The sequence below is a fragment of the Rhincodon typus genome, chromosome 13 (genome assembly GCF_021869965.1).
Source record: "Rhincodon typus isolate 14 chromosome 13, sRhiTyp1.1, whole genome shotgun sequence".
In the NCBI taxonomy this organism is placed as follows: domain Eukaryota; kingdom Metazoa; phylum Chordata; class Chondrichthyes; order Orectolobiformes; family Rhincodontidae; genus Rhincodon; species Rhincodon typus.
This window is the reverse complement of record NC_063344.1, coordinates 50,733,979-50,751,877: the sequence shown is the minus strand read 5'-3', so window position 1 is coordinate 50,751,877 and position 17,899 is coordinate 50,733,979. Positions and strand designations below refer to the sequence as shown.

At 40.4% G+C, this 17,899-nt stretch overlaps 1 protein-coding gene across 11 annotated transcripts in view; it reads right to left on the bottom strand.

Annotated features, from left to right (window-relative positions):
* Positions 1 to 17,899, bottom strand: part of pax3b (paired box 3b) — an 88,750-nt gene that overhangs the window by 39,949 nt on the left and 30,902 nt on the right. For 2 of the 11 annotated variants that reach the window (XM_020532244.1, XM_048604285.1), the window contains exon 5: positions 1,491 to 1,496. The exons of the other annotated variants lie outside the window; for them this stretch is intronic. In XM_020532244.1, the coding sequence (XP_020387833.1) occupies positions 1,491 to 1,496 (6 nt within the window). The remainder of the gene's footprint in view (positions 1 to 1,490; positions 1,497 to 17,899) is intronic. 11 annotated transcript variants of the gene reach the window in all.

Sequence of the window (17,899 nt, the reverse complement as noted above, 5' to 3'; positions counted from 1 at the left end):
ATCACTCACTGCTCATGCTGTTTGGCATGCAAGTAGTTTGGTAGCTTCACCAAGTTGTCACCTCATTTTTATGTATCTCTACTATTTGTAACAGTTTGTAAACCGTTGCGCCTTAAAAAGTTAACATCTCAAATTAAAGGAGTTTGTGATCAAGGAGAGCAAGCTAGCATCTCTACCTGAATGCAAATACAGATAGAAGAAACAGGACAGAGGTAAGACAGTTTTGAGATTAAATTTCAATCTGATTACACGCTTTTGCTACAAATCATAAAGGCTTCCACCTGTATAGCATAAAACTTCAGTTTTATGTAGAAATAATAAAAGAATGCATGATATCATTCCAATCACATTTAATAGATATATTTTCCACTTCACCAGTTAAAATACAAAGTAACATTTATGTGAATAATGGAACTACATCATTCTAATGAAACTTCAAAGGAACCCAGCAAATATTAAGTTTAAGTCACAGCAGCGGCTTAGACTATGTCTCCAACACAGCAGCTTCATTTTACCTGTACTATTGTATCAGTTCTACAAATTCTATTTCAATCTTCACAAGCAAACACTGGTCTGTTTGCACAAATTTACATTGCAGAAAAAACCAAGGCCTTTTCAAGACTTCATACTTGCATGTCTCTGACCCCGTGTTCCCCTGTCTCTATCTCTTACCTTTACCACGCACTTTTATTTCCATGCGGCAACTTAATAATTTTCACCCCTGCAGTGTCACTCAGTGTTATACAGGATTTGGCACCTGGTAATCCATAGAGCACAAAGAACATGGAGAAATGGGTTTAGGAACTCTGGAAATGAAATCCAAAGGCTTTTCAGCTGAGTCAGTGACATCAGAGTTCTCCTGAGTCACTGGCTCTTTTCTGGAAATATCATTTAAACACTATGGACTTGATGTTGTTCCCTAATGATGACCATGAAACCATTGCCTACCATCAGAAATGGTCCACTAATGTCCTTTAGGGAAGGAAATCTGCAATCCTTACCTGTGACTCCAGACCCACAGCAATGGAGTCAACTCTTCACTGTCTTCTGGGCAATTAGGAATGGGCAACAAATGCTGGTCTAGCCAGAGATGTCCACATCCCAAGAATGAATAAAAAAACCTTGTTTTGACAAAATTAAGTGTGCCAATCATTGTGAAGGTGACTTGTTGCTGTCCTGTAACAATTGTACTGTAATTTGCAATGAGATTTAGGACTTCCGTGTAAGAGTTCCAGATATGGATAACAGAATTCAATTAAGTTTAATATTACTTTAACACCAGGGAGTTCAAAAATTGCCATAAGTCAGCTTGTTGTTTCCTTAGTACCATGAGTCTATATGAATCCTTCCTTCCTATTTTAGTGCGTTACTTTGATGCATCTTGAAGACCAGTATTGCCCCTGTGTTTTAAAATGGTTCATGGGTTGTATTTGAGTCTCTTCTCATGACATTCTAGGGCTGTGGTTGAGGTACAGGTTGGGGGGATCTACCACTGGCTGCATCTCTAAAGTTAGTGCCTGGGCACCAAATGTCAACTGTCACATTCCACTTGGTGTATGATCAATAGTCTGGCTAATCTGAGACCTAGTAGTCTGCCTGCCAGCCCACAGGATCTAAACATCTGTAGAAAGAGTAATGTCTACACCGTCTCCGATTTCTGCCATGGGAACAGGCCACACTTTTGGATATAAAAGGTGAACACACCAAATAATTCCCAACTGTCCACTATTGCACATCCTTGGAAATTTCTCTCACATCTTTCATATGGATGAGATATTCCTTTATTATCCTTCCTTTCACCCAATTACCAGTTAGTATTGTGGGATCTGAAAATGGGTAATGAAAAAAGTGATAAATCATCATCTCACTTCTCCACCTCCCTTGTCTTCTGTCTCGATTACCCAGTTAGCATTGAAGATTAGCAAACCGTCACTGATACTTTCTGAAAGGCCCTATAAGGATGAAAATTATTGAGTTGATGCTTGGAAATGAAAGTGCATGGCAAAGACAAGAGGCAGAAATATTTGGTGCAGGGGAGCCTGGGGTCAAAACTTGTCCCTAGGATTCCTGTGCAGACTGGTTCTCAACATTATCTTCTTTTTCATCGTCAAAGTCCTACCCAACAAGAAATTTCTTTCCTCCTGTTCCTCCACCTCACCATAATCATTCATTTCCTTTGCTTCTTCATTCTCTGCCCCCATAAAGGTAAGGATGGCATAAGTTAAGAATTCACAATGATAACACTATTGGGAATAAGAAGACAAAGGACAGCATGGAAGCTTTGGCCTACGTGTTGCTTCACATAGTACTGTGGCTGCTCTGTAAATGTCCACACACCTACCTTATACCTGCACCATCTCACCATGTCCACCATATTTTATTATTTGAGCAAAATGCTCTTGAATAGAAAGGACTTAATTCATAATGGGCCATTTACAACCTCAGGACATCAGGCAGCACTTTATACTTCAGTGAAGTGCAGTTGAAGTACAGTCACAGTTGTAACGTGGCAACTATTTGGTACATAGCAAGCTAACACAGCAATGGAAATATAATTAGTTAGATAAACTGTTTTAGTGATAAGGATATATAGTTTCCTCAGTACCATGATGAAGTATCAGTATAATTAGGGGTTAAAGTGTTCAAAGCTCAACCCTGCAATCTACTAATTAGGTTGTAAGTATATGAAAAGTGCTATGTGAATGCAAGTCTTTTTTTTAAATTCTTTTGTAGGAGAGAGTACTACCACTGAGAGAAAGCCGGTATTGTTATTTCTGCCTCTTGAAAATGATCAACTCCCTTCTTTGAATGACTTCCAGATCCTCACTTGAAAACATGCTTTAGAAATGGCATTGAATTGCATATGAACCATCCATTCCGGCTACCTGAAGGTCACTCTACTGTGTCAAACACTTTCCTGCTTATCTGCTGTTCCTTAAGCTAGCTGTTAAATTCTTCAGTTTTTCCTTTTAAAGGTGGTACTCCTAATTTACAGGCCTCTTCCCACAGGTTCCACTGCTGAACTACAAATGGATATTTAAATGAACTGACCCCACCATTTACAGCAGGTCAATGCTGGAGAGGATCAGTGAACACAATGTTTGCCTCCAAGTACTGCAGCAATATAATTTAACCTGTGGATTTTCAGTCTTTAACTTTATTGAATATGTAGCAAGCTCATGGTGTGCAGCTTTAAAATACAGCAAATGTTAATTCTTGAACATACACATTGGAATTCATTGCAAATTGACAACTTACAAAGCGAAAGTTATCGGAAAAGAATATCCAATGCATTGGAGGATTCGCTGTGATTACAGAGCACTGATAAATGGATATTTCATTACCATAAGACCATAAGACCAAGGAGCAGAATTAGGCCATTTGACCCATTCAGTCTGCTCCACCATTCGATCATGTGATATATTTCTCAACCCAATTCTCTTGCCTTCTTTCTGTAACCCTTGATGTATGAACGGAGAAACAGGATATTCAGTCTAACTTGCTCACACCGATATATTCCATTTGAATCTCTGCCTATCTTTTCTTGTCTAAATCTATCATCATTGTCATCTATTCCATTCTTCCCTTAGTCATCTGTAGCTTCTCCTTGGATACATCTCTACTGGTCAATTTCAATCACTCCCTAAGGTAGCAAGATCCACATTTTTACCACTCTTTGGGTGAAGAACTTGCTTCTGAATTCCCAATTGGATTTCTTGGTGACTGTCCTATATTGATGACTTCTAGTTGTGCTCTTATTCGCAAGAGGAAATGTAGCAGGGAAATTCATTGCAAGTAGTAACTTTACCAAAGGGGAGTTTCACCAGAGCGTGCACTTCATTTACAGTTTCCCTGTTCTGCCTAACATATATGTTCATAAAAAAACCCCTCGACATAAAGTTTCCTTAATAGACAAAGAATCCATCATCAGTTTTGAGCGAATCTCCTGACATGGAGACTTTTTAACCATTGCAGAATCCATTATAAGTGAACAAGCTATACAGGTAATTTTTTTGCAAATTGACAATTTCTACATGAAGTTCACTGTTAATAGGCCACTTATGCGGGAGAGATTCACTTTAATGGAATATTTAATGGTTGGGGGGAGGAGTGGTGATGGTGATATGCCCACTTTAAGTGGACTCTCTCAATATAAAGTGAATTCACTGCAGATAAACACTTTATGAGGAACAGAAATTCACTAATTCACTAAACACTACAAAGGGTACACCATAAAAATACATTTGTTGAAGGTGGATATACTCTGTCCAATTTGAGCAGGAAGGCCCACTATAATCATATTATTTATGCAAGGCAATATACTAGGCTACCTATACAGAAGTTTTATTTTAATTAAATAAGAAAACTTTAAGAAAATATTTCATCAAGGGGAGGTTCACTCTAGATAAATAATGCAAATCAAATCACTGGTCAGTGAGAACTTTGCAAGAAGATTTGGTGATTTAACATTTCCTATTCAGGATTTGCAATAAGTAAACCTTTATACAGGAATTTTAAAACAAACTGACACTTCAGAGATTCACTGTATACAGGCATTTATTGCATGGAAATTCACATACACAGAAATTCATTGTGAATGAACACTGCTGCAGGGGATTCAAATTAACACTTTGTTGGTAAAAGCTTCAATGTGGATCATGCTGTTTGGGATCATTTTGATTCAGTACAATTATACACAGCAAGGAATTAACTGTAGAGGACAGTACAGTGGAAGATTTCTTTAATTACTTATTTAAGAGTTTATTGTATATAGGTTGATGGGCTATCATTACAAAACCAAATTCATTGTAAATAGATTCATTGTATTCATTGAGGTAGACTCACTGAATTGATATATCATGTAAGGAGCAATTTACTGTGAATAGGCGTTTATCATCAATTATATGAAAGATTCACATAACAGAATATTTTGCAGCAGGTTTAATTCATTTGAACATGTACGACATTTGAAAGGACTCACTGTTAGGCAAATACTTTGTGCAGAAGGATTTACTGTAGTTCAAGTGTTCAAATAATGGACTATGGTCTAGCTATGCATCTGAACATCAGCAAACAATCTTGTAAAGATCATTAACTTGTCTCTCCCAACATATAGCCACACATTTCTGTTTCTAGTTATAAATTGTACGCTGCTGCTTGAATGTGGAGAGACTGGAGATTTCAAAATGCTAGATCTGCCAGATTTAAACAAACAAATTCTGCAACATTAAAGTATAAAAACAAAGCAATGTATTTAGCAGTCCCACAAAATTCAATAGCTTAAATCGATAAAGAATGCTTTTCTATATTTTAACATACACAGCATAATCAAATTTAAGTCAGAGACTTAACTTGAGGCATACATCAATGGGTTTATTTAACTACACAAGTATTTAATTTAGTGAAGATGATCAGTTAGGACAATGGCTTTGCATCAGCCAAAACATTTCCTCTGCTCAGTCTGCAATTGTGACCCCAAGTTTCCTGCCGTCTGTCAAAGGTGATAATATTGCCATTTTTACACATGGTTGAAAAAAAAGGGTAATCTACTAAGGCAGAAGGTTTGATTTCCAATCCTTTTATAGGGGACAGCTCAGTGCAAATTGACAGATTTCACTAAATTGAAAATATTAATTGGGAAAGCATACTTTATATAAGAACATTTGTTCCAAATGGATGATTTGTAGAGGAAGATGAACCATGCACAAGCAAATTACATTGGATTAAAAATGGAAAATGCTGGAAGTACTCATCAGGTCTGGCAACAGTGATGGAGACAGAAGAGAGAATGTTTCAGTGGTTTGTGGCCTTTCAGCAGGACTGGGAGTAGTTAGAAATGGAATAGATTCTGTGACAATGGAGGTAGGAGGAAGAAGAAGAAGGAAGGTCTGTGATAGGGTGAAGGATAGCTGCAATTCAATGACAAAACATTTCATGGTGCAATTACAAAGTTAGTCGGAAAGGGACAAGTGTGAAACTTCCTCAAAAGGTGAGGTGAATGACAAGACCATGAATTGCTGCTAACTGGAAGCAAAGGAAATAAGAGAGGAAGCAAATGAAAAAAAAACAAACTGAAGAAAATTGAAGTACAATGGGCAGAGAAATTACATTCTAATGTAATTTAAGTGATTGTTGAGTCCAGAAGGCTGTAAATTGCCCAAACCATGCAGTGCTGCTCCTTCACCTGGGTGTTGAGCTTTAGTAGAATACTGCAGCAGATCAAGGACAGAAAGATCAAATTGAGGGCAAGGTACATAATTAAAATGACAGGAAACTCAGAATCATGTCTGCACACTGGACAGAGGTACTCTATGGAGGAGTCAGCCAGTTTGCATTTGTCTCTCCTATGCAGAGGAGACCACAACATGAATATTGACTACAGTATGAGAAGCATTGACAAATCATTTCACTCAGAGTGAGTGTTTGAGAACTTGAACAGTGTAAAGAGACGAGGGAAAAGGACAGGTGTTGTTGCATTTCCTGCACTTGCATAAACACATATTTGAGAAGAATCTATAGATCCTGACACTTAGTGCTTCCAGAAATCCATTCCAACTACTCCAACATTTTAATCATGAATGCAAAATGGCTTAGTAACTAGTTATCCCACAATGGATTGTTTAAAAACCACGACAGGATTTGGGGCTTTTGAGCTGGGTCCTCAATATGAGGATTAAATGGAGGTCTCACACACACTATGTGGGGAGCAGTAACCTGGCACTGACGTTCTCTGAATTGACTACCTTACAACCCTGCCTTCAAGACCCCAAACTGAACCTCCAGGAAACTAGTCCAGAGCAGGATGATGCTGGCAAACCAATATGCCAGTCAACCGCACAAATTTTCATGACAATCAAGGGCTAAAAGTTCCACCCAGTTTGAGTACCTTTATGTCAAGTATCAATACATGCAAAACTCAATAACCTATCCCCTCATTCTATTTCAAGCCATTGAATCTGGAATTCTTGCAACAAAACCGTACTTGATTATTGATTCAATGTGATCCTAAGTGTAAATTATGCTTGTTTTGTATATGAAATTGCTCATCAGTTTGCCTACGTATACAATCATATTTTTGATCTATCTGAGTCATGCCAAAGTGCATAAAGGAAAGATAAAAAAAAGTGTGAAAATATGAGTGTAGCTTGACAAATTATTCATGTGACACTGATTTCTAATTGATATTTTAGGAAGACTTTTAAACTGTTTAATTAACTCCATTGGTTTATAACTGGAAATTGTGGTAAGTTAATACATTCCGCTGTCTTTTTAAATGTTTCAGATAATCATAGAATGATACAGCACAAAAGAAGTAATTGAGCCTGTTTATCTTTGTTAGAGTTATCCAATTAATTATTATCGAATCATAGAATCCTTACAGTGTGGAACCAGGCCATTTGACCCACTGAGTCTGCACCGACCACCTGAACAGCATCCTACCCAGACCCACGCCCCTACCCTATCGGTGTAACACTGCATTTCCCATGGCTAATCCACCTAGCCTGCACATCCCTGCACACTATGGGCAATTTAATATGGCCAATCCACCTAACCTGCACATCTTTGGACTGTGGGAGGCAACCGGAGCAAACCCATACAGATGTGAGGAGAATGTGCAAACTCCACACAAACAGTCACCTGAGGGTGGAATCAAACCAAGGTTCCTGTCTCTGTGAGACAGTAGTGATGCCACTGTGCCATTGCCCTGTTCTTCCTCATAGTCCTCAACTTTTACTTTCCTTTCGAGAATTTACCCCATTGTGTCTGAATTTTACTATTAAAACTGTCTCCATCCCATTTTAGGCAATGCATTCCAAATTACGGTGAACACTGTGCAAAACATATGTCCTCTTGGGTTCCTTTGCTTATCTCTTTAAATCTATGCCCTTTTCAGGTTCTACGTTTTCTACCACTAGAAACAGTTTCATCTTATTTACTGTAACTACATCATTCATCAACTTGAACACCTCTCTCAAATCTCCCCTTGGCCCTCCCTGCTGTAAAGAAAACAATCTCAGCTTCTCCATTCCAGTAAATCTCTTCCCTATTCTTCCAAAAAATTTGGCATCCTACAGTGTGGCGCTCAAAACCAAATTTAACTTTCCTAGGCATTAAAGGACATGAGCCTCATTGATGAGAAAGCTCAGAAAAATTGCATGAGATGCCCAGCAAAGAGCTTCTCAACATCAAAATTAAAATGTCTCAATTTCTAATCATGTTGAACAACAAGATGAGATTCTCACTAGCAAGTAGCAAGAGGCCTGGTTGCATGGCATTAACATCTCATTGTTACCTAATCTCACCTTATTTATGCACAGTTTTTCACACGTATCGGGTAGAAACTAGATGGCAAAAATTCCCAACCTGAAAGTCAGAGTGGTTACCTGGCAACTCCAGCTCTTCATATACTCCTCCACACCTCTATCTTGGACACCAGTTACCAACATCTTAGGGCACAAAGGCATTGACCACATGCACTCCACATAAACTGATATGCCACTCAAAGCAAACTCACTGCATCATCGTGGCTCATCTCCAAGTCACTAACAACATAGTTCTGCACTTCAATGCTGCATTTTGGAGAGCACTGACACTTTTCCTTGTAATGCTGCTACTGGGACATTTTGCGTACAGAAACTGGCACAAATCTCACAGATTCAGGCAGAGAGCATCTAAAGGTTGTGCATTTGCTCTCTTGGTGCTAACTTTCTGCTTATTTTAATGCTCACAGCATCCCTACCCTGCTTTTCCTTTTTGCACTTTGTCCCATCAGCCAGACCTTAAAAGCTCGCAGTGCTTCTGTCTCGCAATACCTTTTCAACACAAAACCAGTCAGTTTCTCACGATTGCCAGGTATGATTAGTCAACACTGTCCACGTGTGGCACATACCAACAACCTGTGCTGCAAAAACAAAGCGTGTGCTTCAAGAAAATGGCCATGTCTCAAAGGCTAACTCAAAGGAAACTGTCAGTTGACCGCTTAGGGTGTTCATGGTACAGTAAGTCAACTGCATTGTCCAATCTTAGTGCAACGGCTTGGACACAGTCAGTCAACCATTTAGGCTGGTCAAAGTCCTGAGTGCAAATCTCTACAGTCCAGTGAGTACCATGGTCAGGCTTGCAGGTCTAGTGCATGCAGTGAGGGAATTTGTGGTATGTCAGTAAGGGAGCTGCACAGAGAACAGTCAGGGGTCTGACTCCTCTGTCAGGGCTGTTTATCAAAGTTGATTGAGGGGATGGGGCACAGTTTGTCTTGGAGGGGTCAGCTCAAAGAAAGTCACAGATTATTATCAGGGGCTGTAGTAGGCAAGTGGGAAACTCAATTCTGAGGATGGAGGCAGCATGCTGGGATGCAAAGGGGGAAACATTGTGAAGAGGTGAAATTTGAACCATAAGCAAGAGGACAAGGCATACTGTGGAAGTTTGGGGTTATTGGTCGCAACAAGCAAGGCCTCGATGGGGGGGAACTGTATATCATGATTAAGTTGTAGGGCCAAGTCTCGAGGGATGGAGATGTAATTCCAATTGGTGTTGCAAAACATGGTGGATCAGTACTGATGGCTTCAACAGGAATTGCCAGGAACAAAAGCAATGGGAAGGTTTGGTTGGGAGGGGGTGATTTGATGACCAGATTGTGCCTGAAGTACCTGAGATATATTGTGCCAATGCCAACAGTGTGGCCTTCAATACTCATGGGACTCAGTAATGCGCATTGCAACTGGAAAATGGCTGGGACCAGACCCAGAGTAACTTTCTTTTCTGTCTGAGCACACTGGCTCTACACATGAGCATTGTGAGGGGCAAGAGGCATTTTCATAGTCCAGTTGAAAGTCATCTGTAATCATAGCATTATGCATGTGAAATTCCAGCAGTGTCCAACTGCATGGGACAAAAATCCTGGTCACAAACAATCTTGACTATGTCATTGGTCACTGCGTATTATAGGATAGACATCTCTGTGAAGCAGAAGTAATCACAGTCAACCCTAAGACTGGCAACTGTGGGGCACAATTCACAATGCACAATTTCACAGGCTGCACATGGGCACAGGACTGGTTCACTCGCACCTTAAACTGGAAGTATTTGCCAACATGCTTTTATATGCAATGATATTTTTCTTTGGTGATGTTGATCTGGGAGAAGAAGATCTCAGTACTCATACAGGACTTACAATCCCCTTTTGTATCTTTGCAACATGACTTAATTGCAACAAGGTCCCTATGTCAGAGTTCCATGTAGAAGCATTCCAGACAGAGTGCTGTCAGTGTGCAAAGTGCTGTAACATGCTGTGCACTGCATAGCTGGAGTAGGCAGAGGGGATGTGATGGATGCTGAAGAACTAGGAGAGTGGAAGCAGTCTTCTGAAGAGGAAGGTGAAGACATTGAAAAACAGGAAAAACATCATGTCCTGCCAAATAGAGTTCAGCAGCATCAGATGCAACAACAGGCTGGACTTAATTGACTTCTGGTTCTAGTAGATATAAACTGAGTGGAATGTTGACTCATTGACTATAAGTGTTTTGGTGCTCAAGAGGCAAGCACCCTGTTTCTGTTCCCAGAGGCAAACAAAGATTCTGTTTGTTTAATTTTTTGATCGCTTTTGCTGAATAAAAGTGAAACTTTTGAACCATTTAAAGGCTTTCCAGTGTGTGATAATCTCTCATTAAACAATAAGAAGATGCTGAACTTCACTGGGCACTGGGGAAAGAATGACATTAACATGGACAAGATTGTAAGAAGGCATGAGGCTCAGGATGGGTATTCTGTTTGGCTTGGTTCTTAAATAGCTATAGATGTACACATGTGCACTTGTACGTGCAATGGAGCATCAGCATGTCACCTGTGTGCCCTGAGAAGTGTTAGTTTGTGATTGTACTGCCACCATGTGTACAATGATGGACTGCCAGCACTTGACCATGTAAATGACTGGCGTCAAAGCTGGCTCCGATACCAGAGGTCCTGGGATGTCCTGGCTGTGGAAAGTACATATACATTACCAGAACACCATAGGGTTGAAGTGCATGGGTAGTGAGGTCAGTTGAGAAGATAGTGTGAAAACGTTTGGTCAGATTCTCTATGAAACTCAACCAGAATTGGTACTTAGCTGATTTCTGGTAGAATTCAACTCCATTTTGGGCTTAAATAATGAGGGAAATTTTCAACCTTCACAGACACAAAATTCTTTTCAGAAACAGGTTATCCATCCATTATATACAGTGCCTTTTATTTTTCTTCCTAATGAAATAAATGGAAATCAGAGAGGCATATAATAATAGCTGAAACATTACCTGGTATTCCTGCCTCGCTGAAACAGAAGGTAACCTCCAATACAATTGAAATTGCTACAAACTTAGAACCAGGGAAATAGGATGAATCTTGAGGACAGAAATAGTTGGTGGTGAACATGTGGAGGAGGGTTCTAGCTGGAGACAAATATAGAATGTTTAAGGAATAAATAGGGATAACTTAAGTAAATTAAGGATAAATAAATAAGAGTCAATAATTGAACATCATTCATTTTTCCGGGACCAATCAGATGGACTGCATGTTGCTGTACATACCTGTGTTCTCAGGTTGTTGCAATAGTTATTTATTGAATTCCGATTACCATTTTTCAAAAGAAACAACAATCCTCCATTATAATCTTTCTCCCTGTAATATCAACATACAAAACAGGAACAGGGTAGACCATTTGACCCCTTCAGCCATTCAGCAAGATCATGGCAGATCTGCCTGCATTTCGAACTCCACACTCCTATCTATCCACAACAATCTTAGGTTCTTATTAGGTAAGAAAATAAATCTACCTCTGCCTTAAAAGTATTCAATGATCCTGAATCCACCACTTTGTGGGGCAGATGAAGAAAATAAGAACAAAGTCAAACTATGGGTAAAATTTTCAGCTGATGATCGTTGTGAAAATAGTCAGATCATTGAAGAGTCAGGAACCCGTTGACATTCGGCATTGTGGTTCCTTCACTGAGCCATAAGATTACCATCCAGCCTTCAGGTTCCCCAATTAATCAAAGAGGGAATTTGGGATGATGTGTCAAATCTGTCAAAGGAAGGATTTCTAATTGATTCTAATCACAATGGCTAAACTGTACATTGGTTTTTGGGGCTGCAGCAAACTGAGGAATAAACAGGAGACCTGGAGTTTTGCCCCCAAGTCTCTCATTCTTACCTTGAGGACCTGCTGCAGCTTCTGAGGAGCCACAGTAAGGTGACCTCTCCCAATGGTAGGAGGAAGAGAAATACATTCCATCCATGCCAATGGAAGTGGTTAAGAAAGTCAGCACCACCCAACTTGAAGACAATGCATCCAGGATTTCAAAAGGAAGGACAGTGAGTCTGGAGCAGGTACCAAGATGCACACTGACTTTCGTAGGATTCCCCAGAGCATCATTTCCCACAGGGCAATACATTACAGTTGTACTTGTCTCTCTCGCTCTGTCTAGGTGTCTCTCATTCCTATCTGAGCAGTCAGTAGTCCATTCACTTCACCCTATTGTCTCCTACATTCATGCACCATAGTTAACCGTCACAAGTGTTGTTCTTCCCTCCTATCTACACAGGACATTCCCAACACTCTCAATTCTGCTCACTGTATCCATGAAGTCTCCAGATGTCAGCAACAACCTGCAGCGAAATCTGAGCCTCCTGAGTGACACGTCAGAAGAGCTGATCCTCTGCTTGTTGAGCTTGTGTTCATTCTCACCTCCATCAAGCTGGATTACTGTATCCATACTATACCCTGTGAAGCAGCATATGACTGGGGAGAAGAAAGCTGATACAGTTCTTACTGGTATTGTGGATGTTGGTACAGCTACTCCTCTCATTTCTCAGCAGAGGTTCATGGGAACAGCTGTACAAGCTGCTTCCATGACATGGTAAAGCCTCACGACAGGGAAGTGCAGCTGAAGGTGAATGAAGTTCAAGATAGGCGAACTAACTTCTGACAAGTTGACAATCACATGCCATTGAGTGAAATCTCTCCCTCCAAGGACAGGTGCTGTGAGCAGCAGCCTCTTATCTGGTTATGGCCAGAACGCTTCAGGTTCATTGACAGGCCATCTAGATTTTGATCAATTTCGCTGTAGTGGTCCCCATTTTGCTTTCCATTCACTAACCTAGTTAAATGACAGACAGTTTAATAAATAGGTCCACTGGCCTATGTAGCCAAAATTCCTTGGTTAAAATGCCTATTAGGACAATAAGACACCTTAGAGCTGCAGAAGAGTTCCATGCTCACTTAAAAACATAAGGTAAAAAAAGGTAAAACACAGAGGAGCGTAGAATCATATCAGATCCCAACCAAAAGTCACTTTTAAGGGATTTAACACCTTGCACACATCCAAACCTGCTTCTTATGGACTGGTAGAATGCCCTTAATGTGTTTCTACAGCTGCATGTCCTCTCTGCTCTGGCTGCAGAACCTGTTCTGTTAAGGTATTACATGATAGTAAAAGTATTCTTCAAATCGGCGAGACTCAATTCTCTGATTTGAAAAGCTATATTATGTAGTTTGTGAAACATCCATTTCTGTAGATGTGTAATTACACATTTTTGAGAATTCAATGCAAAGAGATGAAACAATATTCCTGGGGTTCACTTTAGTAACTGTTATTTCCTGTGTTTAAACAAATTACTGATATCATGATCTGGCTAACTGATGTGAGAAATGTTTGTATGTTGAGTTGACATTCAATTCAAATGTCAGGATCTTCGTATCATCTTGTATTACCTGAATCTGCTCCGTGTCTTACCTTGGTAGGTTTCTGGACAAGCATAGAACCCCTATTCAGCTCTCAGGTAAGACATCTTATTGTTCCAATAGCTGAGCTGAAAGGGTTAACTCAGAAACTTTAAAATAGCTCCACCCACTTATATGTAAATGACTATGTGCCTCTGGAGTAGATCATCAGTTACAGAATTAGAGAGTCATACAGCGTGGAAACAAACCCTTCAGTCCAACAAGTCCATGCCGACAATAATCCCAAACTAAACTAGTCCCATTTTCTTGCACTTGGCTCATATCCCTTCAAACATTCACATACTTATCCAAATGTCTTTTAAATGTTATAACTACTCATCCACCACTTCCTCTGGAATTTCATTCCACACACAGGCTACTCTCTGTGTAAAAAAGTTGCCTCTCATGTCTTTTTTAAATCTTTCTCCTCTCACCTTAACAGTATGCCCCCTAGTCTTGGAATCCCCCACCCTAGGGAAAAGAGATGTGCCATTCACCTATCTGCACCCCTCAAAATGTTATAAACCTCTATAAGGTCACCCCTCAAATTCCTACACTCCAGTGAAATAAGTCACAGCCTATCTAGCCGCTCCTTATAACTCTAACCCTCCATTCCCAGCAACATCCTGGTAAATCTCTTCTGAACCCTCTCCAGTTTAATAATATCCTTCCTATAACAGGGCAACCTGAACTGGACACAGTACTCCAGAAGAAGCCTTACTAATGTCTTGTACAACCTTAACATAATGTCACACTCTTATACTCAAAAGTCTGAGCAATGAAAGCAAGTGTGCTAAACACCTTCTTAACCACCCTATCTACATATGACACAAACTTCAAAGAATTATGTACCTGAACCCTAGGTATCTTTGTTCTAGAACACCAGCCCTACTTTTAATTGTATAAGTCTCACTCTAATTTGTTTTACCAAAATGTAATACCTCATATTTATACAAATTAAACTCCATTTGTCACTCTTCAGCCAATTAGCCTGATTGATCCAGATCTCTTTGTAACCTTAGATAACCCTCCTCATTGTCTACTATACAACCAATTTTGGTGTCATCCACAAACTTACTAACAACTTCTTCTATAATCTCATCTAAATCATTTATATAAATGACAAACAAAAGTGGACCCAGCGCTGATCCCTGTCAAACACCACTGGTCACAGGCCTTCCGTCCAAAAAGCAACCCTCCAACATCACTCTCTGTCTCCTGCCGAAAAGTCAACTTTGTTTCCAATTGGCAAGCTCACCCTAAATCCCATGTGATCTACCTTTCCTAATTACGCTACCACGCAGAACCTTGTCAAAGGCTTTACTAAAGTCCAAGTAATCAATGCCTACCACTTTGTCCTCATCAATCTTTCTTGGTTACTTCCTTAAAAAACTCAATCCAGTTTGTGAGACATGATTTCCCTCACACAAAACCATGTTGATTATCCCTTATCATTTCTTGCCTCTCCAAAATGTAAATAAATCCCATCTTTCTGAATCACCTCCAACTTATCCACCACTGAAGTCAGATTCAGAGATCTATAGTTCCCAGGCTTCTCCTTAGATTCCTTCTTAAACAAAGGCACAACATTAGCCATTCTCCAGCTATCCAGCACCTCACCTGCGTTTATAGATGATACAAATATTTCTGCAAGGGGCTCCGCAATTTCTTCCCTAACTTCCCACATTGGATCAGATCCTGGGGATTTGTCCACCTTTATGTTTTCTAAGGCCTCCAGCACTTCCTCATCTGTAATGTGAACTGTTTTCAAAACATGAATATTTATTTCCCTGAGTTCTTTAGCCTCCATTTCTTTCTCCATTGTAAATACTGACATGAAATATTAATTTGATATATCTCCCCATCTCCTGAGGTTCAATAAAAAGATGACCTCTTTGATCTTTAAGGGACCCTACTCTCTCTATAGTTGCTCTCTTGCTCTTAATGTAGTTATTCTAGTTTGTTGTTGATCAGTTCTACAGTCCACAGCCATGTAGCAGAGAACTAGCTACTATCTCATAGAAGTTATCTAGGGGCTGAATTTTCCCAGCAACTGAACAAAGTAGGCAATGACAGTTGGGAATAAAGGCAAGAACTGAAAAATTAGATTTTCAACATTGAGGAATAGAAGTTTAATTTTCTGCTCAAGGTTTGAATGTCAAGATGAGAATCTCACTAGTGAATTGCAAGTGTCTTTTATGCATGCATTACATCTGCCATTACTTGTGCTCACCTCATCAATTTCCTACTCTCCCATGTGGCAGAGAGATACCAGACAGTGATAATTCATGACACGAAAATCAGAACAGCCACCATTTGTTCCTCTGGGCCCTTAACTTTGCCAGCAGTTTCCAACATTTCAAGGCAGCAACTGCCTTGATGCATGACATTGGCATCAGAGTCACACCAATCTCACCACAACTTGATAGTACATCTCTGACCCATTTAGAATACAGCTTACCATTTCAATACTGCACTTGAGCACACCAACAACATTCATTGCAACTGCCAAGCCATTTGTGTGCAGGGACAGTCACACATCTTATGCATCCAAGCAGGGTGCACGTCATGGCTCTTTGCTCACTGTGATAGCACTCACACACTTCACACCTACCTGGATGTTCACAGCACCTCTGAGTTGCCTTGCCTTGTCTTTTATGTGCATTCAAAACTTAATGGCTCATGGTAATTCTGGCTTGCCTTGCCATTTAGTACAGACACAAGGTCTGGTTATCATCTGTGATCAGCTAAAGGGGTGGGAGTTAAAGACATGTTGCTCTGGAGCTTGGAGAAATCAATTTTGGGGATTGGAGGCAGAATGTTGGGATGCAGAGGGTACAATAATTGTGAAGGGAGTAAACTAAACACTTAAGGGTAGGAAATGATCACACATTGAAGGACATAGATTGCTACAGGAGGGAGGGTTCATTAATGGTCACCACCACCCTGGCTTTAACAGGCGGAATAGTACAACATGACAGTTGGCATGGTGAAGCTGTCGAGTCAGCTTCAAGGGTCATGTTGGAAGATAAAAACATGAAAGGAACAATTTGTGGAAATGTGAGGGAGCTCAGAACTGATGGAATCCACAGGGAATGCAAGGAAGAAAGGAATATGTGAGGGGTGGTGAGGGGAGATGGTTGTTGAGAGGTGGGGGGCGGGGAGATGCGGCGCAGGGATTACCAGACAGAACTTGTGAATCACACTGCCTTCCAAATTGCAAATGCTAAACGTGAATGGAAAATGACAGCAACTAGACCTGGAGAGGGTGGAGTAAGTATTTCTTTTTTATGCCTAAACACATGGGCTCAGCCTGTGAACAATGAGAGGCCAATCAAGATACAGTTGAAACAATCAGGCACTTACAACTTACAGGCTGAAGATATCTATAATCAAAGTACCCTGTTACATGCAGTGTCCAATTGCATGGGATACAAATCCAGGTCACAAGCAATTTTGATCATGTCATTGGTCATTATAAATTCATCTTTGTCAACTCAGTGAAGGAAAAAGTCTCACCTGCAGGCCACAATTAGAATCATAGAATCCCTACAGTATGGAAAGAGGCCACTCGGCCCATTGAGTCTGCACCAACCTTCCAAAGAGCACCTGGACCCGGTCCCCTACCCTGTCCCCATAATCCTGCATTCACCAAGGCTAACCCACCCAGTCAGTACATCCTTGGGTACTACAACAACTTAGCACAGCCAATCCACCTAACCTGCACACCTTTAGGCTGCAGAAGGAAACTCAAGCACCCAGAAACCCACGCAGACACTGGGAGAATGTGCAAACTCCACACAGTCACCCAAGAATTGAACCTGGGTCCGTGGAGCTGTGAGGCAGCAGTGCTAGCCACTGAGCCATCATGGCGCCCCTTCACAAAGACGATGCAAGATCACATAGGGTTCAGAACGGCACGGAACTGATTTCCTCTCACCTTCAATTGTTAGTTATTCACCAGTATGTTCTTATAGTCAATATTGCCTTTCATGGGTGATGTGAGCATGGGAGCAAGGTTTCAGTAATCCTATTACATTTACAATTTCTTACACAGGTTCACTGCAATATTGACTAATGCAAACAAACCAATGAAAACCAGGGAATGCAAGGAAGAAAGGAATATGTGAGGGGTGGTGAGGGGAG